The sequence below is a fragment of the Centroberyx gerrardi genome, chromosome 13 (assembly GCF_048128805.1).
Source record: "Centroberyx gerrardi isolate f3 chromosome 13, fCenGer3.hap1.cur.20231027, whole genome shotgun sequence".
NCBI classification, from domain to species: Eukaryota; Metazoa; Chordata; class Actinopteri; order Beryciformes; family Berycidae; genus Centroberyx; species Centroberyx gerrardi.
Genome location: NC_136009.1, coordinates 11,296,512 through 11,317,913, shown reverse-complemented (window position 1 = coordinate 11,317,913; position 21,402 = coordinate 11,296,512). Strand labels below are relative to the sequence as shown.

The 21,402-nt window shown below is 45.5% G+C and overlaps 1 protein-coding gene across 1 annotated transcript; it reads right to left on the bottom strand.

The window, feature by feature from the left end:
* Nucleotides 1-49: 49 nt before the first annotated feature.
* Nucleotides 50-21,140, bottom strand: hs2st1a (heparan sulfate 2-O-sulfotransferase 1a). The gene is made up of 7 exons (XM_071908015.2): nucleotides 20,674-21,140; nucleotides 6,684-6,934; nucleotides 6,225-6,310; nucleotides 5,761-5,899; nucleotides 5,401-5,498; nucleotides 3,018-3,175; nucleotides 50-2,231 (listed from the first exon to the last, which is right to left on the bottom strand). Exons 1-7 carry the CDS (start codon nucleotides 20,795-20,797, stop codon nucleotides 2,008-2,010), a joined length of 1,080 nt encoding a protein of 359 aa, XP_071764116.1. The 5' UTR covers nucleotides 20,798-21,140; the 3' UTR covers nucleotides 50-2,007.
* Nucleotides 21,141-21,402: the final 262 nt, after the last annotated feature.

Genomic DNA, 21,402 nt, shown 5'->3' with positions numbered 1-21,402 from the left:
CAGCAAATACTAAGAAAACACTGGACAATGGTTGTTCTTCCATAAAACTATCTGAAAGAAATGTTTTTAATCTTAACGGAAAGGACAAACACACACACACACACACACACATACACACACACACACAGTCAGTGGCAGGACAAAACCTGGCAGCTCTTTATCTCCCTCTGCAGGATGCGAGCCCTGAAATAATCCAGCTTTAATTTCCACAGCACCAACTTTATCTCTCCTCACCACTCCCCGGCCTGTTGTAACTAATGATGCACAGACATTTGTACTGATAAAAAAATACAACACATGCATACATTGCAGTTTTCTTGAGTTTATGTATATTTTTGGCAATCAAAAGATGAAAAAGTTGTGACAAACATGTTGTTTATGTTCCAGCCGACAAATCTGCAACACAGGGGCGAACTGGGTGGAGAGAAGGCACATAGAAACTGAGCCTTCAGTTACAGCCTCTGGACCTTTTGGAAAATCTGGACCAGTTCATCTTTATATTAAAATACAGCAGGAATTTGTAAATGAGTGAACTGTCCTTCAACAGATTTGACCGTAATACTTGTCACAAAACTCTAATCTCAAATCTCAGTGAGTAAAAAGATCCTCTGCAACTCTTCGTCTTTTTGTTTCCATCTTTCATACTAGAGCGCCATCTTGGATAAAACAGAACTTAATTAGTTGAGTGGGTCACTTCATGTCATTCTGAGGACTTTTCTGACTGAGTCCGTGTTAGTTAGCAATTTAACAAGGGGTGCAGACTAGAATTTTAATTGGCTATCAAGAACTAAATTAAACTAGCTTCAGGAAAACAAAGGAGCTGAAAAAAATATATTGTGAAATTAGCAAAAGTCTCATCAACTACATTATATATCTTTTGTGTGGACAATTGCAAAGAAAACAGCAGAGTTTTTAGCAGCAGAGTAACGTATTAGTGGACACCCATGTTTCACTGTGGCTCAACAATGGAAAAGAAAAGACAGAAAACAAAAAGTTTACTAAGAAATGAAAGAGTTGAAAGAAACACGCAAACTGATAAATGCACAGACTGTTATTTTACCAAGGGTTTTACAACAATGTAAATAGGTTAATTGTATAACCAGCTTGCTGGAAATGAAAATGGACTGAAATTAGTAAATATTTACAGCAGCATCGTCGTCGCCATTGTGTTCCTCCACAGTTTAATAACAGCATGTGTAAACACTTCCTCCATTATCAAGGAAACCCCCTGGGCAAGGATGCACATTTACATGATTAATAAAACAAATACATCGAGTACAGTATAAAACACACACGCTTGCCCCGGTAAATAGTCTATGGTCACAGGATTTTTATTTCATAAAAACCTCAAAAGTTCTCGTTCAAGTCCAATAATATAGCACAGTAGTCAGATTCTCACACTTAAAATGTCTTTAAGTTAGTAGTAGTGGCGAGGCATGGGGATGGCGTTTCACCATGAAAATGTCACCGTCTTCACGTAAAAAAAGACCATGATAGTAAGAGTTAAAATACAACCAAAACACAACCAAACAGAACACAGCCAATGAAAATGCTTCGTCTGGATCGGAGGACAGCGGTCGCGTGACCAATCAGGAGCGGCGGTCCGAGCGGTTGCCGGCCCGGCCGTCTCCGGCCGCGTGCCGGCCGAAGCCCCTCTGCGCCCCGCGACCTTTGACATGGAAGTGAAAGGGAGTCGCGGCCCGGGAGCTGCTGGGAACACAACCTGCTGACCGGGAGGAAGAGCGGGAGACACAACCTCGTGGTCCAGCTGGCTGCCGCAGAGACGAATACACAAGTTTCACCAGTCACATTCAGAATCTGATGGGATCGCTCCGCAGGTCCACCTCTCAATCACACACACAAACCAGTCGCACAGTCAACAGTAGTCTATTCCTTTTAAGTCTCACATCGCTCTTTCCTTCTCTTCTTCCTCCTCAGTGTGCACAACTGAGTCTGTACAAAGCCTTCACCAAACACTCCCAAACTCTTTCCTGGGTGTGCGTCTCTTTAATTTTTGGGGTAGATCTTCTCGTAGAAGAAGTTTTGCGCCAGCAGGTAGAGCTCCCCGTCCTTTTCCCTGACAGCGTGGGCCCTGACGAACTGGAACTGCTCCAGGGCAAACTCATAGAACTCGTTCTCCATCTTCCAGATGGCCGACTGCTGCAGCTTGGCGATCGACTCCTTGGTGGGCGGCTTCTTCTCGCTGGTCTTCCTCAGATGGGATTTCTTACCTATGGCAAGGGGAGAGGAGGTTTAAAGAGGCCCTATTGTAGGAATTCAAATTTCCCTCCCCCCATCCCGTTATGTACATATATGATCAAAGATGTTTAACAAACTCCAGTCAACGCATCACAACTGGACCTGGTTTTGAATGGCTCCATCATTAAACAATTAACAATATCTTTCTAATCAGGTCCAGTATCGGACCCTGATTAGCTGCCAGTTCTAACTGTGAGGGCTTAGTTTCCAAATTTATCACCAAATACCCTTTTAACTTAATGCATTTGCAAACCATCATGAAGAAGATTACTCCTATCCTGAGCCACACTATATTTGAGAACAAAATCATTATATATTATAAATTATATGGGACTAAGAAAGGAGGAATAATACCAGTGAAAAAACACATTATGAACAGTTTTTAGCATTTGTCCTTGGTAATAGGTCACTGGAGGGAAAATAAAGTCATTGCAAAGTTTAGTTTTTGAAGATGTATGTTCCATAAAGTAACGTGGTGTTTAAATATGGAAATGACAAAAATGTAAGTACATTTGATTCCGCTTTATGATAGTTAGAATTGAATTCTTCTATACTTTTCAGGCGATCTAAACCAATGAGAGGCATGAGCGCATATATCAAAATTCAACTCTCAGAGGGGCAATTCAGACTGCAAGTCTGCCAACACAGCACATATACACTCCCGTTCTAGTTTTTCAAGATGAGTGAGCTGTTGTTATTTAGGAAGCCAAAATGTGCGAGGCAACAACAAACACATTCGGTTGCTCCAGACACCGTACCTGTTTTGTAAAGCTCAGTGGCTCCTTTGAAGAAGCGTGGCAGCGCGGCCTCCAGCATCATGACAAAGTCCTCCAGCTCCTCGGTCACTCCGACCAGCATGTACTCATTCACCAGGTTGTACTTGGCCTGCTCCAGGGCCCAGTGGCTGCCCACGTTCCTATAGAGACATCACCTTCCTTTTATGTGGATACTGTGACTTACTGTCTTGTTTTTCTTTACTAGCGACAGTGTCGCTGGATGCGAAATGCTCAACGTGTTCATCATAAAAGAAAGAGAGGAAGGGTGTCGGAGAGAGGAGGGATGGAGCGGAGGAAAGGCATAAGGCGTGACAGAGCGGGAAGGACAAGAAAGAGCGACGGAACAGAAGAGGAGTGGGAGACTTGAAAGGTACGAGGAGGGAGGGAGGGAGGGAGCGGAATGATTAAGCGAGAGGAGAGAAGTTTGTGAACCGAGTCCAGACAAGGTTGAGACGACAGAAGGAGCGGAGCAAGGGACAGACGGAGGGAGGGAATGGAAAAAATAACAAAGAGAGCCGAGTACAAATTAAGGGAGGTGGCAGGAGTTGTCATGGGCAGGAAATTAAATGATAAGGGAAGGGAAAGGAGGAGCGGGATAGAAGTAGTTTAAAGATATACACAAACTTTCTTGGCAAAAGAGCTGTTTGCTCAACTTTAGTAGCAGTGTCACCATTTTGTGCCCAGCATTCATTTAATTTGCCATGCTGCCTTCTAATGCTTTAACATACTATGTGTGCTTAGCGGATGGCAGAAGCAAGTTTAGTATAATCTCGAAAGCACTAGAATATCGTCGCAGTCAGGTGAAAACCTCATACCTCCAAAATGTAAAGAGCTAAGAGAAGTAGCCCTGCTTTTAGCTTGACCACCATGTATTTTTGAGATATTCCAATGGGGTTTGAAAGGATTTTTAAAAGCCTGAGGATTTTAGCATTTTTTTCAACCCACAGAAGACCATGTAATCCGTCAATTGAAGTGAAACCATGAAAACCACCAAACCTGGAGTTTCAAGGTTTTCGCATTCAAGCAGCGTTACGCACGTAAATACACAGCCCATCTTCTATTTGCACAAATGGTTTAGTTGATCAAGTGAGCTTCAGAGCTTATTTGCCAAAAAGTCAATAAACTCCTTTAAAAAGGGTAGATGGTTAAAGGATTGAGGAGACAGTCAAGGAGAGATTAAGGAGGGCGAGAGATGGAAATGAAGGAATGAGGGAGGACAGAGAGAGAGATTGATACAGATCATCATGTAGAGAGAAAGTATCAAGGCTAGAAGAGCTATTAGAGACCTTGAGAAGATGAGAGTAGCAGAAGTGATAGCAAAGCACTATAAGGCTTAATGTAGCGTACTATGAAACTGAAAACTCCTTGAGTTGGAGAGTCTATGCCCCTCCTGAACTATCTTAACTACCTGAGGTGTGCTCGATTCAATTTGCCACTTAAACACTTGAACAGCAAGAAAAGTGGAAACATTACTTGAAGATGAGCTAAACCAAGCATTCCTCCTGTTATTTCTAATACCGGAGGCTTATTCAGCTTCTACTATCCATGACCTGCAGTGACGTCGCTGTTCTGTTGACGCCGCCATATTGGACTCCCAAAACAAACGTTCAGTTAGTGAGAGAATGTGCCTACCATCACCATTTTATTAAATATCACACTTTACTTATTGAGTAGCCTACAATTACAATCCTGTTATATGTTGTGCCGTCCGCTGTTAGTAATCACATTGGGATGGAGGGGGTGAAATTTCACGTAACGTTATCTTACCTGCCCGGTAATCAGGAACTACTTTTTCTTTTGAAGATGAAGTACTTTTGGATCGTTCATCAACCCTGAAGTGAAATACCGAAATGCGTTGGCACATTGTATGCCTTTGTAAGGCAGGAATAGGCAACCGTGTGCCATGGAGGGCCGAGAGTCTGCAGGTTTTCATTCCAACCAAACTCTACACCAATATGATGATGTGTTGTTGTGAATGAGATATATATCATGAAGTGAAAGAGGGAGTTTATCAGCAGACTTTACTGGTGGCAGTGATGTTGGTAGTAGAGAGTAGGGTCACAATCTCCAAGGACTTTTTTTTATCTTTCCTTTTCTTCTGAAGTCATGTGACACATTTGCTTGTTCATGGTCGTTTGTTGTTTAGTCTGTGGTTATAATGGAAGGCTGTTTTCAGAGTCAGTTTGGGAGTCAACATGGCGGCGTCAACAAAACACTAACACCACCGCAGGTCATGGATAGCATCCAGGTGAAGACCAGAGAACCTATAATAGATCATTTCCAACTCTATGTTGTCTGAATGGGGTTTGGTGTTGGCTATTGTACATTCAGCCAGATAATCCATTAAGGACAAATGAATACATACCAGCATTCAGAGTAGTGGCCACAGAAAAAGGGAATCTGTAGCCAGAGTTTCTCGGGGGCGCAGTCTGAGCCACCGGCCGAAACACATTCATCAAATGTCTGAAACAGAGACACACAGTGTAACTATACCAGTCAGTGGCTTTTTATTGTCCTCACTATCAACATTGTACACACAAGCCATATTTGACAAGTGTCCTTCTCTGTACATTCATATCAAAAATTACTTCCCCCATACTGGACAAGTTGGACCATTTTTGAGTATCTTGTTCAAAAAAAACACTTGCTTTATCAAATGAGCATGTTAAACAGAAGAATCTAGGCCATAAATATGAGATAGAATGCAGGATTTTGGGATTAGGACCTTCTTGTCTCCTTGTTTCCTGCGCCTCAGGCCGGGCCGGTAGTCGTCCCCGAAACGCAAGAAGTAATAGTAGGACACCAGCCTTTCGATGGGGTCCCGGATCACGTTGATGTAGATAGGCTTCCTCTTCACCCCAAACCTGAGGAACAGATAAAAAAAGACTTGAGTTAGAGAACTCATCAGGACTTCAATTAAACAGTAATGATTAAGCTATTTAGATTCATTTTAAAGATAATTTCATAACATCATAGATAATGGATTTAACCTCAATAATTTGCACCTTGTGCTTTACAGTTCAAAAGGACCAACTACATTCAGATCACTACACTCAGCTGTGGGAGTGAACAGTGTTAAATGACCACAAGGTGGAGTCGACTGCTCAAAGCCACAGCAGGGCGAGTAAACTGGTTTCTACAGCGGTGACGCCTGCCGTCATGCACATGCCACAAGACTGTTTTCTTTACTTGGTGAAGTCGAGGAAGGAGACGTGTCCGTGGTAGAAGGCCGGTTTCATTTCCCTCCATTCTGTCACATTCTTCACAAACCGCACCTGAGCCAAGCGATACGATAATTAATGCAGTGGTTGAAACGCTTCCTGCAGAACACACAGCTCATCAGTCTGCCAGTCAATCCGTACAGTCGACTGCAGCGTATTTAGCATGAACGCTTTTCAACACAGAGCAGCTTCTGTCAAAAATTACTTGGAGTTGAATGAATAAAGTTCAGTGAATAGAAAAACACTGCTGATTATGAACTACAGGTGTCAAGGTGATGGAGCAGCCTAGACAGGGATGTGATAGAGACATCTGCATTAGAAATGAAAAGGATTTGTGTGTCCCCCAAAAATGAATCCCTGCTAAACATGATGGAAGAAGGCTGCAGCACCACATTTATCTGGATCCGACTAACACAGAGGCTCTGACCTGGTCCTGTATGGACATGACGGGGTTGTTCTTGGTGGTGTTGATGTGCAGGACGTGGTAGCGGTTCTTCCCGCACAGGTCGTAGGCGATGTTGGTGAAGGAGGTGCTGGCTGTCTTGGGCACGCGGTTGTAGATGATCACCACGTCGTCGTTCTCCGACAGCGCCGCCGCCGGCGCCTCGCGCTCCCGCAGCCCGTCCTGCGTGTGCCGCTGCTCGATCTCCCGTACCTCGTGTCTGGCGATGGCCCGCTCTGCCAAGACGGAAGAGGGGGATTAGTTAAAAGGCGAGTTCAGATCGTACAAATTAATGATTGTTTGTGTTAGTTCACCCTGACCTCTGACCGCCCTGTGGAGCAGAGCAAGTGAAAACTTTCCCTATAGGCATCAAGAAAGCATCACATTATTATTATTATAGTGTAGACAGGCAACAAGAGGGAACAATTCAAACTTGCTTGGGTGTCACAACACAACGGTTTACCAAGCAAGATCACTAGTATCTCCAAGTTCAAACTCTGGACACTGGTTAATGGTTAACATGACACATAACTATGCTCAGCTCATATACATAACAGGTGTTTGACATATCTGCTACTAATTCAGAGTCAAATGAACTAAATCCGGTGAGGCTGGTCTTTAAAGTGAGTAGCCTGTTAACACGAGTTAAACCCCTTACAATTCACACAATGCCTTGCTTGTCAGAGGCAACACGTTGTGTAAGAGACCATACAGTAAGTTTATTATAGGTGGGTTTCCCTTTGTGAACAGTCTCTTTTGGAGAGTAGATGGTGAAAACTCTTTAGCTGCTTCACACCAAGGAACAAGAATAATGTGAATCAAAAATAGCAGTTACTCATTTTCTGCTTCATTTCACGCCGTAGTGCCTCGCCTCTTGTTCCCTAATCAGATTTTACTTCAATACCAGTCTCCTACCTTTACTTTCACTCTTATTTAACTTCTGGATGCATGGTCTGTGTGCTCTAATTTTAGATGAAATGTATTATAGTATAGGCAGGTACGCCTTTTTGTGCTCCAGAGTCAATAGCCAGCTTACATGTATGGGCCTGTTGATACTCTGAAATTATTCATCCGACCAAGTATCCTCTGCTGCTGAGAAATGCAACAGGTCATGAGGGTAGAGGTGAAGGGTGACAGGTTACGGGTTAGAGGTGGGTAGCAAGGCGGTGAGAGTTGGGACGAGGGTTATTTGATAGCTTACTGAACATTTACAGGACATCAATAAAGTGGAGGAGGCGGGCGATGTCTCAATCTAAACAATGCATTGAAAACGCAGCACAGCCAAGCCTCAATACATATGAATAAATTCACAACAAAGAAGCCCCAGCCTTTGTTGCCCTTGGCTTTTTCTTCGTCTGAATCCGTTTCAGATTGACTGGTGTTGACAATGCCTCAGAGCTCTCCACAGGAAGGATGGAGAGAGAAGGGGCGAGTGGGTGGAGGGGGGTGGGTGTGGGTGAAGGGGCGGGGGAGGGGGGTGGGGGGCACAACACTGGAGCACCTAATACCCGTGGGAGCTCTCGGCGGAGCCAGCGGGCTCCTAAAGCCCTGCCTAAAGCCCTGCCTGGCTACCCAGACGCAGCCGCGGCCCGGCCGGTCGGCTGAAAGCCCGGCATCTGGCACCGAGGGCCAATTAAGATGTCATCTGTGATCCCGCCGCCCTCTCCATCATCCCCTGCAAGCACACACATCCACTCCCACCTACACACACACACACACACACACATCCCCGCAAACACACCCCTTCCTTACCTCTCTTTCTCCCGTGCACACACTCACACAAATACTCTCACTGCCCCCTCTCTTACACCCTCCCGTGCAGCTGTTAATGTTCCACTGATCAAAGCCGGATCTAGTTACAAACAGAGCCACGCCGTTTCCGCACGCTCGCAACTGGTGCGAGCTTTAACGGCAAAGAGACGGAGACGTGCCAGGTGGCTGTGGCGGGTGGAGGCTGTCGGGCCCAGTGTGGAGAACAACTGTAATGGAGACACGTTCCCATGGCCATCCAAAACACGCATTAGCCAAAAACAACAGCAATAACAGTTGCTATGTTGGATCTTTACCGCCGAGGATCAAATGTCCTTTTAGGATTATTTTTATGACAGCGCACAGTGCAGAGTGACAGGAGCTAGGGGAGAGAAAGGGCATGACAAGCGAAAAATAGAGCGTGAGGCAGATTCAACGCAAGTCAGAGGTACAACGTGCCTCTGCTGAGCCAATCATGACACGGCTACCAGACGTCTGAGAAGACCTTGCAGTCTAGAGCTCGGCCATGAGACTCGACTCTCTGTCCTTCATTCAGTGCTGACTGAGTAGTGTAATGGTTTTTCTCCCTGTCTGTAGTTTGAGAACTGCTCACACCTTCAGGGCCTAAGAAGAGGATGTGCATGTCATCATGTAAGCTTGACATTTTTTTGTGTTTTTGCTTCCAGGTCCGGCAGGAACGCACTTCACCGCCACACTGTGCTTTTGCGAGGCTCCGGCTCGCAAAGTAGCTTGTCGGTCTGTCCCTCTTTTTGTAGGGGTGGGAGAGAATGTGAAAAGACCGGGGCTCCCCTGTACCCCGACTACAACGGGCTAAACTATGCGAAGGGGCCCAGAAACCACTTGTTAAAGACATGGTGCTCGCTGCCAAATTTCCAACAGTCAACAAGGAGGCGAGGCAGGCAAGGAGAGGGCTTCTTAGGCTTTGTAGTAGACGCCCTATTCATTGCGCGACTGAACATGCTTGGCACAAACCATTGTATCAGAGGGCGCCACACACACACACACACACAAACTTAAGCTTAGCGCTCCCTTCTGAGGTCATTTAATTAGAGAACAAAAGACTGAATTACTATGGCCACACAGCAGGCCTCCTTTCATTCCACATTTCCGTCGCCCCCCCACCCCCCGGCCGTCTCTATGCATTAAAAGCTAATTATGAACCGTGAAGCCAACACGGGTCTTAAACATTGTGACAACTACAAGCCTATTACTCTGAGTTTCATTCAAAGTGAGAGACAGGGGGAAGACGGAACGGTGGCGGTTGAGGTTGCTGGAACATATTTACTGAAGCAATTTCGCGGCTGATTAGACGCAACCATTCAAAATCATCATTCATATTCACCGCCAGATCTGCGAAATGTGACAGGCCGTCATGTATTATGGCTATCTCGTCAGATCTGATGGGATAATAAAAGTGGGGGGGAGAAGATGATCCTTTCTCCAAGCAGCTCATAAATCCATCATCACTCCAATCCGGCAGTCGGAGCTGTGTGTCTCTCTCCCTGCATCGCCTGAGAGGGTTAGACCCTCGAACCGAAGCCCAGGGCTGGGTAGGTAATAGAGATTGGCTATCAGCGGCAGACTGAGGTGTACGGCTTGTATGGTTCTGCTTGGATGATGCTGGATTGCAAAATCAATGAAGGATGACAGGGAGGAGATCTAGGTTGCTGCTATATAAAAATCGAGTTAGTCTGTGCTGCCGCTGCCGGTGCCGGTGGTGTTTTTCCCTCTCCTCCTCTCTATATAGACTTGGATGCATGCTGCTGTTTTGCAGTGCCAGGTTTCCAGGGGGACAGTTATGTCACCACTGCAGCACTCAATTATATCGCACACTCACGAACATTTGGATAAACAAAACTGTGCAGTTCCAAATTTCTAATTATTCTAATTCAGTCTTTGGATGTGTTTACCAGGGAGTGGATTATCAGAGGAAACAGGAATGTGTGACTGAGCGTTGGGCTGATGGGGAGATTTAGGCCCGACTAAATAGAGCAGAGCAGAACCTGGAGCTCCTGCACTGCCATTGTTATTCGAGCGGTGACAAGAAGTATGAAACATACTGTGTGAGGAATCCATTGTGAAGCTTCTCAGCTGCAGAAAAAAAAAAAAAAAAAAAAAAAGGAGACAGATAAACTAGAGCGCTTTCATTAAGTGACTGTAAAGGTGCTCGGCACATTCAGAATGGATTCAGGGCTTTCAAACAAACTCATTATGACAAGAGGCACACGCATACACACAAACACACACAAAACACAGGCAAAAAAACCCAAAGTGCTTGGGTTATGGATTGCACTACTTATGTTAGAACTTTTTCGCTGGGCTGGGCACACATTTTACTGGAAGATATGACGGTCACAATTGAGTGAAAGTGCAATTCTTTAGGTGGTCTTTTTTTGTTGGGTGGGGGGAGGAGGGGTAATTGCTAAACTGGGGGATTTTTCCCCTGGCTTTGACACACAACTGCTACATTGATGCTCCATGAAAGATCTCATTCACTGGTCTGTCCTTCACAGTAGAGCTCTAGACAGCTGGGGGAGAGAGGAGAGGAGAAGAGGGGGGAGAGAGGAGGAGAGGAGAGGAGAGGAGGGACAAGGACCAGGTCTGGGTAACAAGGAGACTTTGCCGAAAATGGAGCCCGGTAGTCTAATCATGGTTCATAACAGTCAGGGAGAGATTCACTGGCTTCAACAAACTGCGCAGACACTGAAGGACGGGCAGCAAAGCAGAGTAAACTACAGCAGTGTCTCGTCTAGGGACACCAGCAGGGCCTGGCGTTAACGGAGGAGACACTGCCACTGAGGCTGATGGGAAGGGAATAAGACCTCGGGCCGTTTTGGTGGTGTACCAGAAGAAAAGACAGTTTCTATCTGTTCTCTCCTCTGCATTTATCAAGCATCTCAGGGAGGAAGTGTTAGGATCAGTGCTGAACAATGTATCAGATTTATAGCGCAATATGAAAGAAATATGCAACATAAAGGCTCCATTATTAAAATTCAAACTGATAACACATGTGCTCAATGAAGTGCAGTAGTGAAAATAAGTAATGTCTGTCTGTACCGCTTTGTAGATTCTAATAAATACGAAGCTTCAAAGCGACATGTTCAGTTCCTCTGAACTTGGCCCTTCTCTTTTGTGAGGCTCCATAAATACAATTTTTTTTATTATTATGACTTTTACAGCATTTCTTCTCTCCTAGAAGGAGAGGAGCAGGAAAGGTGAGGAAGAGACAGGGGGGGCGACTTGCTGTTAAGGTCATGAACCGGATTTCAACCCACATCGTTTGGAGCGCGAGGCGAGGCACTCCATCCTCCAGACGGACGCTGCTGCGCCTCAGAGTTTAATTCAGCAGAAACTCTCCACGTAAAGGTCACCTATCTTGTAAAGCCTAGAAATTACTTCCCCCCCCAAACTAGGGTGTTGAAAACAAGCCTGTTTTGTCAAGAGAATGCGGTCAAAGCATTCCTTTGCAATGGAGAAGAGACAAAACATGCCCTTGTCAGCGGTGACAGACAACACTGTGCAGACAGTTTTAAGTGGTTAAGTGGTTTGGGGTCTGGGTCTTGAGACCATAATTATTCCATTGAGTGTCGTTACAGAGGAAAAAGTTAACACCAGGACCCCCAGAAACTACCTTTTTGTTGGGGAGCAGAATAAAGGGTATTTGGGATCTCTGGAGTTCATGAACTATAGATGAAATACAAGCGGTTCGACTAAACTCAAGGGTAAACTAAATAAAATCCAGCCACATGTGGTCCATCAATAATTCCTAGTATAAATGCAAGCCGTGTCTCTACACTAATGATAACAATCCGAGATAGATGGAGATGCTAATCATCATGGTTCAACCTGCCACTTCCTACCCTAATATGTCTTTTGTGCGATCGAAGCCTGTAGTGCTGTCTGACAGGTGAGCCAATAATGTCTGGGAGAACGGAAAGAGAAAAGGGGCCACATTCTGTCTGGTTCATCAGAAACAGCCAGTCAGATGAGATTATGGAGCAATTTACACAGATGGCAGATCCCATCATTCCCCTGCCTTGTTAAGTAAAGGCGGGTCTGACAGGTTGCGGAGGGGAGGGGGGGGCGATTGATTGGAGCAGATCTCATCTTGGCACAGACTGTCAATGACTAAGCAGTGGGAATTAGCCGACATTTTTAGAGGCATTTGCTCTCCGAGGGAAGGAGAGAGAGAATTGTCTAGTTAAGTTATTGTGCGTTCACGTGCTGGTGGGAAGGTCCAACATCCAGGACTTCCAAGCCGGCTGATAAACGGTGTTGCATTCATGTGCTATTTTGTCAGAAAATCAAACCTGGAAGACAAACAATAAACAAACATGGACGTTGTGGATGTTAGGTTAGTCTGACTAACAACAAACTGGCACTAAAGGTGCATGGGTATGTGTTTTCTTACTGTTGACTCCATGTTGAGAAGGTTAAAAGCCGCCATTGCCTCATAACTCAGAAACTTGGGTAGCAAAAGTTTCTCAGTTTCCGACTTAATCATCCCACTTTGGAGGGCGTTCATGTGAAATTTTCAAGTAGGAAATTTGTTTTTCCAATATATCCGACAGCACATGAATGCACTATTATGTCGAAAGAATAGCAAATTACTGCTTTTGTTAAAGGAGAAGAAATTGTAAAGAATCCTCCAACCACCACAGCAGGAAATTCTGCCATTGGTGGCCACTGATAAAATGCCTAAGCCAGTTGTTCTCAATCCTTGTCCTCAGGACTCAGAGTCCTGCTGGTTTTCATTCTAGCCGTCTAATCAGGGACCGATTGACACCTGGGACGCCAGGTGAATCCAATTAATTTGCTGGCAGGATAGAAAAGCAGCAGGACTCTGGTTCCCGAGGACCAGGATTGAAAACCACTGGCCGAAGCAATGGCCTTAATATAGTTACATCGCCATAATAGTCAAATGTGTTTTTCAGAAACTGAGAGGAAGATGAAATGCACAGAGTTTCCTAGCCACTGCAACAGAAACGTACAAGTTTCAGTTTTGCTGGGAGTATGCATGGCCCTCACATCCCAATATAACAACAAACACTGTTTGCATAACAATGCAGATCTGGTTGCAAGCTACAACCCAGATATCTGATTTTCTCTTTCTCTTTCTCTCTGTCTGTCTCTCTCTCTGCCCCGTAACAGATAATTAATAATGCATATATAGGAGTCCAGGGAAAACTCCGCACTCTATTAGGCAAAGCAGACGACAGCTATTCATAGGTTTAATGATGAGTGGGAGAGGCAGGTTAACACCACAGAGATCTACACAGGACTCTGTCCCACACAGAAACATGCTACCGCGCGGCAACATCGTTATACAGTCTATCAACTACACTAGTTCAAGTTGCTATCATTTGATCTCTCCAGTTTGGCTTATCTGTGCGTCTTTCATCTCTTAGCTCTCAGCTCCCCTCTTTTCATCTCATTATATTCAGCATCTATCTCTCTATCTCTAGGCTATCTATCTAGCAAAGGCTGCTGTACTGTGTTCACCAGCAGATCGCTGCGATAGGTAGGAAGAGGGAAGAGGCGGGAGGGGCGACACACATGACACACACTGGTCTGAGGAAAAAGCCACATCAATCAAACTGGATGTGTAGCATCACTGACTGAAAAGCATGAACAACAACATGAAGATCTTATGTCAAGTAAGTGTCCAGAGAGAGAGACAGGGAGAGACAGAGAGAGAGAGAGAGGGAGAAAGAGAGAGAGAGAGAGAGAGAGAGAGAGAGAGAGAGAGAGAGAGAGAGAGAGAGAGAGAGAGAGAGAGAGATCTACTGATACTCAGCAGGGGAGAGTCTGGGTTTGGGAGCTGAATATGCAGCAACCCAGATACTTCCAGATACTTAATTAATAAGGTACTGCAACACACACACACACACACATACAAACCCTTACTTACTGTTGTTTGCTATTTATTTATTTATTTATTTATTTGTATTCCTTCTGATGAACTCCAAGTTGTAATTAGACACTTTGGCAGTGCTGTTCACACCATTCGTGCCAATAAAGTATATTGAATTATGTGACACAGAGAGAGAAAAAAAAAAGAGAGAGACCGAGACAAGCAGAAAGAAAGAAAGACAGAGCGAGGGGGAGAGAGAGAAAGCAGCAGAGGGAGAGAAAGAGGTGGAGAGGTCTGACTAGGACAGGAGTGGAAAACAGTGTAGTAGCACCGCACCAGCAGCTCATCCCAGAGGAGCGGTGCGTTGCCCAGTGTTAGATGTGTTACAGATAAAAAAACAAGATAAAAGGCAGCTTAAAGCCAAATCCACAACTAATAGGAGCAAAGTTGAACCACGGGCGGAGGAAAAAGAAGGGCAGCACCGCCAGGCCGCCTTCCTTCCTCCTCTTATCCCTCCGCGCTCTGATGAAATTGGTTGTAAAAATGCTGCAGGCGCGCTTTCTTCATTCCTTTTTTTTGTAGGGGGCTTATGATTTTCAGCAGCCATGCAGGGGCTTTAAATATTTCTGTGTCGCAATGAAAATTAAATCATCTCTTTCATTTCTTCTTCTCCCTCCCTCCCTCCCTCCTCCTTTGATAACACCTTAGTTCCGAAGCCAGCAGCAGATATTCCTGTTTCGGGCGGCCGTCCAATGGGGTTAGTAAACGACAGGGGGGATCTGAATATTACAAAGGAGGCCCCGGCATGCAAATAAAGAAGTTGTTTACAGCTATTGATCCAGAAGGAGCTGGATGAGAGTAATATCATTATGAGTTATTATTATGACGGAGGTTTATCAGCCGCTCGGCGTTTCCCTGCCGGAGGAGGAGCTGATCGGCGCCGCAAAGCAATAGCAACCCTGCTGAAAAGAGGAAACTTTGAGGAAACTGACACTTGTGTTCGTGACACCTTAGCCTAAGCACGTCTAAATTTGGTCTTGTAGTTTTAATCATTATAATGGAGTGCATAGATCAAGCAAAAACTGGCTGATTCTTTTTGAAACCATATCTAAAGAATTAGGGGTCACATTAGGGGTCAGGGGAGCATTCAGGACAAATGTTCCCTCTAAGCTGCAGGTGTGGACGTTTTGGCGCCAGATATTAGACTTAACCCATTCTTTGGGTTTAGTGAATTGTCGCCTCTGCCCACAAGTGACAAGAGATGAAGACGGAGGGGGAGCAGCGAGAGTGAAAAAGTGTGTGTGAAAGAGGGGGGGGGGGGGAGGGATGGGGGAGTTCTCCCAGCACGGGCTCCAATTACACCCAGGGTGTGAAACCGTCCATAACGCCCTGATTAGCCCGTCTGTCATCTCGCTGCAGCAGCAAAACGCTGCGCAGGCTCCAGCTGCTGCCGCACGCCACTTTGCAGCAACACATTCTCTGTCGGACAAAGTGCGAGAGAGCAAGAGAGAGCGGGCACAAGCGCACGGCCCAATCAAAACCCTGCCCCCCCTAACCGTTCAACAACAGCCCAGTATGACCATTAGCACTCCGCCTCCCGCTACACATCCATTCCCCCACACCTGTGTTCAGCTCCACGGTGGGCTCCCCTCCATTAGCCGCTCAAATGGCATGTTGCGGAGCGGCGCCGAGTGACGGAGCGGGTCCAGGTGTTAAGACGCTACAGGCTGCTTACAGGAGCCGATGCCAGAGAGCAGACTGACAGCACATGACTCATGCCCCTCTTATACCCCTCAGGGAGGCTAAAAACAGAGATGTGGGGTGTCAGGGAGAGTTCAAAGGGAATCTGAGTGGCGTGTCAACATAAAGGCAGAGAGAACAACAACAAGAAATGCTGGAGGTTGCACATTTGCACAGAGACGAGGAGGCTGAGATTGTGGAGAAGAAACAAGGGTCCGTCTAGTCAAGTGCTGCTGGCTTGTCACCAATTAGCTCTTTGAACCAAGTCTACCTATTTGATACTAGTTCTGCTACACTTGTCATGAATGTGTAGGTGAAAAGTGAATGCTGGACCAGGTGGATGTTTAGATTCAGCATTAAAATTTAATTTCAAGCACTCAGTTGCAGCACAAGGGCTTGTGGGCCACAGCATGTATGTCTCAGCAGCTCTAGGGCAGCTCTAGGGGCTCCAGTCATCCAGCCAAAGTCCATGTGGTGGGCGCACAAGGACTAGTAATGCCTGACCAATGTCCTTCCAAGAGCAAATTGCTGACCGATCCGCAGATCCCTCTGCGGTGCAGAGCGAGGGTGGGCTTGAGGCTGAAAGTGCCTGGCATGACAATCCAAGTCAGATTCAAACCCGAGGCCGGGAGCGGCAGGCTGCGGCAACAAATGAATGCTTAAAAGACATTCTTGCGTCAGCTCTCCAAACACAGATTCACAATGAGTGCATGCATCCTTCCTTCCTCTGCATTCAACAGCAGCTCTCTTCTCTCTCTCAGCTTGCGGGCGTATTACAGAGTGGCTTGTGTCTGGAACTAAATATCACGTCATTACAGATGGGAGTTTAATTTCTTTAATCAGGCTGAGCGCTGGCTAGCTAGGAAACAAGAAGTCTACAATACTGAGAGAGAGATTGTTGAGTGGTTCTCCTGCTGTGTGACATGTAGTCCTCACATGGCCTGCAGGGCAGAGAGGTGAGGGGCCATATGCTCCAGTTACAGGGGCCATGAGCTGACAGTTTTATAAGCAACGTTTCTATTTACGCAGCTCTCAGTATACCATAACTCTCCTCTAGCATTAACCTACCACTTATGAAAAGGGTATCAAGCAGAACAACAGCTATCGGTGCCGTACTGATTTTTCTTCTGACATTCATTTTAAAGCATCAAAAAATACTGAAAGCCTTCTGAAAAGCTGTGATTCCTAGAATGAAAACTTGTGCTTTCTTCTTGTTTATAGACATTCTCCCTGAGGAAATCAATTGAGTGTGGTCTGAATCTATTTACATAAGGAGATGGCAAGGACAAATGTTACACAATAATGATTTACTCTATTGCATAATGAATGTGCTTTCAACCAACAAAGAAAGGAATCGGAAAAAGTAGCGTTCTGAATCTGATCTGAACTTGCACCCACATAAAAAAATTTCCAACACCCCGCACTGGCCAGAAACTACACCATCGTCCTCACTGAGCTTAACTACACCATGTGATGTCACATCCCATAATCTGAGTTTGACTTCATTACTAATCAAAAGTGGCAGATTTGCAAATCGAAATGAATCAGTGCTAACTCAATCTGCACATACCAAGGATGAAATGGAGGTAACCTATCATTTAAATCATTTACTATCACAACAAAATCCCTGCAGATGTCTACATGATTCCCTGCATAAAGGACTGCACAATCCTTATTATAGTCAACTAGTAAGCATTGTTTTAAAAGTGATTGGTGGATTTTAAGTTTCTTAATTGGTTGAAGATCTAATCACTGTTGAATTCAAGTCAGTCAATCCTCTCCTGCTTGACATCACTGAGGCATTAACCAGGAGCGACAGTTTCACACTTAATAAAGTGTTGTGGAATTCTAATTCAAGGTGAGTGTCTGGCAACTACCCGAAATTGCTTGAAATGAGAGGGAGTTGACCCCAGCCCTGACAGGGAAAGTGGCCTTGAATTGCGGCTCTTTATTAAAGAAACTCATAACATTTCTATCCATCCATCCGCCTGTCTGCTGCGCTGTTGACCCAGCCAGCGGCGGTGCAGACTAGCAGCCAGAGAGAAATACTGTCAGAAGAACGGATTAGGCCAACAGCGGGGTGCACAACTGCATCACGGCGTGATTGTAATGCAGGAGACTTCTTCTCCGAAACCTTGGGACGACAATTAGCTTGGAAGCAAATCACAGCTTGTCTGCCCTGCAGGAGGCGGCTAATGGGGGAAATGATCCAACCTCTGTGTGGAGCAATAGCAGCCCACTGAGAGGAGAGAGGCTCACTCCAGCCGGTGTGAAGTTAATCATGAACATGTGGGAACACGATATAGGACTGTGACATGTAAGTGGTTCATCTAAAAACTTCTGCCTAGTTACCAAGTAAGACGTGTAAGGGATTTTAGGTTTGGGTACGGACCAGGGTTTGGGCCTTTCATGACTTGAATTGAGAATGCATGGTGAATTCAAATTCAATTCCTGGAGTTGGAATTGGAACTGGAATGTCACCCAGCTCTAAGGAAACAGAAATGAATGAAATTCCACTTCTAAGAGAGAGGCTGCCCTGACTGATTATAAATCAAACATTATGAATCAAATAAAAGACAGTTAAACAAATCAAATACATTCACTCATAATGTACAGTATGTATTAAGATTACATGTTGTGCATCAAATCCCACCTGAAAGGAACCTTTGACATTTTATGATGTTCAGTATTGTATTATACATACTGTATATTAACACTATGTGTAATCTCAGTTATGTGGTAAGAAAAAACAAAAAAATATGGAATTTCACAGAATTTCATTTAATTATATTCAATTACATTTCTGTTTCCTGCAGGTTTTTTCAAGATGAGTTCATTCATGAATTGAGCCCCAACCCTGGTACTGCCACCGGACACCAGCCCATGTTGTTACACTGTTGTTATTGCTGCACAGATGGACCTGCAGCAGTTACCTGGTAACCTGACCGACCCGGTGTCTGTCTGTCAGCACCGGCCCTCGGCCCTCGGCCCTCGGCCTGTGAAAGCCTCAGTCACAACTATTTGGCTATGCAGCACATAATTTAGGGCTCCGGTATACAGACGTCTGCTCGGTACAACCATCCATCAGAGCAGTTTTGCCAAGTCAACAGATTCTCGTGGTGGCGGGCAGTCAGGGGCTCTCAGGTTCTGCTTCTGCATCGAGCGAGTGTGTGTGTGTGTGTGTGTGTGTGCATGTGTGTGTGTGTGTGTGTGCGCGCGTGCGCACCCCAGGAGAGTTTGGATTTTGACTCGGTGTAATGTATAACCCTTTACAGCAGTCACAGGCTGATATAGGCACCTACCCGCCTAGGACTCTTGATAGGACTAACATGTCAAAACTCAACCGGGGGACTTAATTCAATTAAGCTAAGTGTTAACCATTCAATTCAGATTCAGATTTCCCAATGCAGTCTCATTAGTAATGTAACTCAAACGCATAAAAAGCATGAATGACCTTCCTACAGGCCCCTGGGTCAGCGGATTGATGTTTTTAAAACCCCTTAAATCATAATAAAAGTGACACACTACAAAGCTATCAAGGACCAAAACTTTAAAATACGCAACAACTTAAATGTAACTGGCTGCTCTCTCCCCCTCCCTCATCCTACAGTTTTAACGATGGCTCAAACGGTACCAGAGGCGGTGTGTGTGAACCCCTAAGGTACGCTGTACCCTCATGGTATCTGTCCCGCTCTGCTGTTCCTTATAAAAAAAATCCCCACATTGGAGGCACCGGAGAGATAATCCTGCAATGTCCCAGATCTTTATTGGGAGTGAGCCCCTGTTGGGAGCTGGCAATGAGATTTGAACACAGCGCAGGCCACGTCTCAATCAAAAAGGAAAGAGTTAGGGACTGGCAAGGGAGGATTTGCAGCAGGGGTGGCGTCCCCATGCAGTAGCCTATACATATATATATATATTACTGAAAAATGATGTTGAGCCAAAGCAACCTACTTCAATTTTAAGAGAATAGCTATAACAGTCACTGCACTTCCAGTCCATGACCCCTGGCTGATTTCATATCTCACCAATTTCCACCATTTCTTCTTATTTCCACATTGGTTTTTAATCTCCCATCCTAACTGCATGTAAATACACAACATCACACTTTGATGTTCTGCTTCCTCTGTCCCAGGGTTGCTGGTTTAGGTCTCCAGCAGGCATCTCCTCCATCTCACACTCAGCCAGTCCGCTGATGAGGCTGAACCCACGTACAGTATGAGAGGCTGCCACTATCCGGGGGCACGGTCATTACATTTCTATGAATACTAGCAGCGGTTCAGGATCATTAGTCACACGGCCATGCAAACTTCACTATGACTACACTACTACATTATGACATGTGGACTGCTCCCAGATCAGCATCCTTAACACATTTGATGACAAGGTCTGAACCATATGATGAAGCATGATGGCATCTTGTGTGTGGTGGATGAGTTTCAAAGCACCTCCTATTGAGCTGAATGTACAATGGTGGTGCTGTGATACCAAAGCAGCACATAATGACTCATTCAGCCACAAAAACACCTCACACACACGCTATGGTTTCTCCTGAATTCGTGCAGAATGGAGTACTGTGGTGTGGTGTGGGAGCGGACTGCAGACCCTTACCCAGCTTTCCCCGGGACTCCTCCAGCTTCTGGATCTGGTTCTCCAGGAAGAACATGGCCACGGCGAACGCCAGCAGCGCCAGAAGCTGAAACTTGGGCGGCATCATGACTCGAAGCAGCCCCATCAAATAATCCCGACGGACTGGGTCATTCCATGTTCAGAGAAAACACCGAAAACACGCACACACACACATATACACACACGCATACACACACTACAGCGCGACGTCGGTGGTTACAAAGCGGCTGAGTGTCTGTGCATGGCCCTCTCTCTCTCTCTCTTGGTGTTGATATCTCCCACCGTCCAAATCCTCTGGTTACTTCACTGCAATGTGTTCATGTCCGGATTATTTATTTCATAGTGATGAAGCCAATTGCCTAGAGGCGAACGCTATGAAGCCCCAGAGATTTCTCTTTGTGTTGAATTGTCCCTCCAGGGTGTAAAAAGAGGAGTAGGACCAGCCGCTGTCGCTTGTGTCCCCCATGTAGCGCTGTCCCATCAGTGTGTTCACCACCACACCATGGAGAACTTATTAGTACCAGACAGGCCATTGGATGTATCAACAGTCCACCATAAAGATGAGGCTTTTCATTCGTCGACAGCTACTGTCTGTTGAAACGGGATTGGACGATTTTTAGCAAACTGGCCTAAACTCCGGCAGCAGAGGGCGCTGTTCCTCCTTGGATTAGAATCGGCAGACAACGCGCAGTCGAAGAAGAAATAACGAGG

Bases quoted from the DNA above. Each gene is read 5' to 3' on its own strand.
- hs2st1a (XM_071908015.2), bottom strand. From the start codon at position 20,797: ATGGGGCTGCTTCGAGTCATGATGCCGCCCAAGTTTCAGCTTCTGGCG. The intron at 5,900-6,224 runs GTAAAGAAAACA...TCTGTTCCTCAG, and splicing joins TCCTTCCTCGACTTCACCAA to GTTTGGGGTGAAGAGGAAGC. The intron at 5,499-5,760 runs GTCCTAATCCCA...TCTCTGTTTCAG, and splicing joins GGAAACAAGGAGACAAGAAG to ACATTTGATGAATGTGTTTC.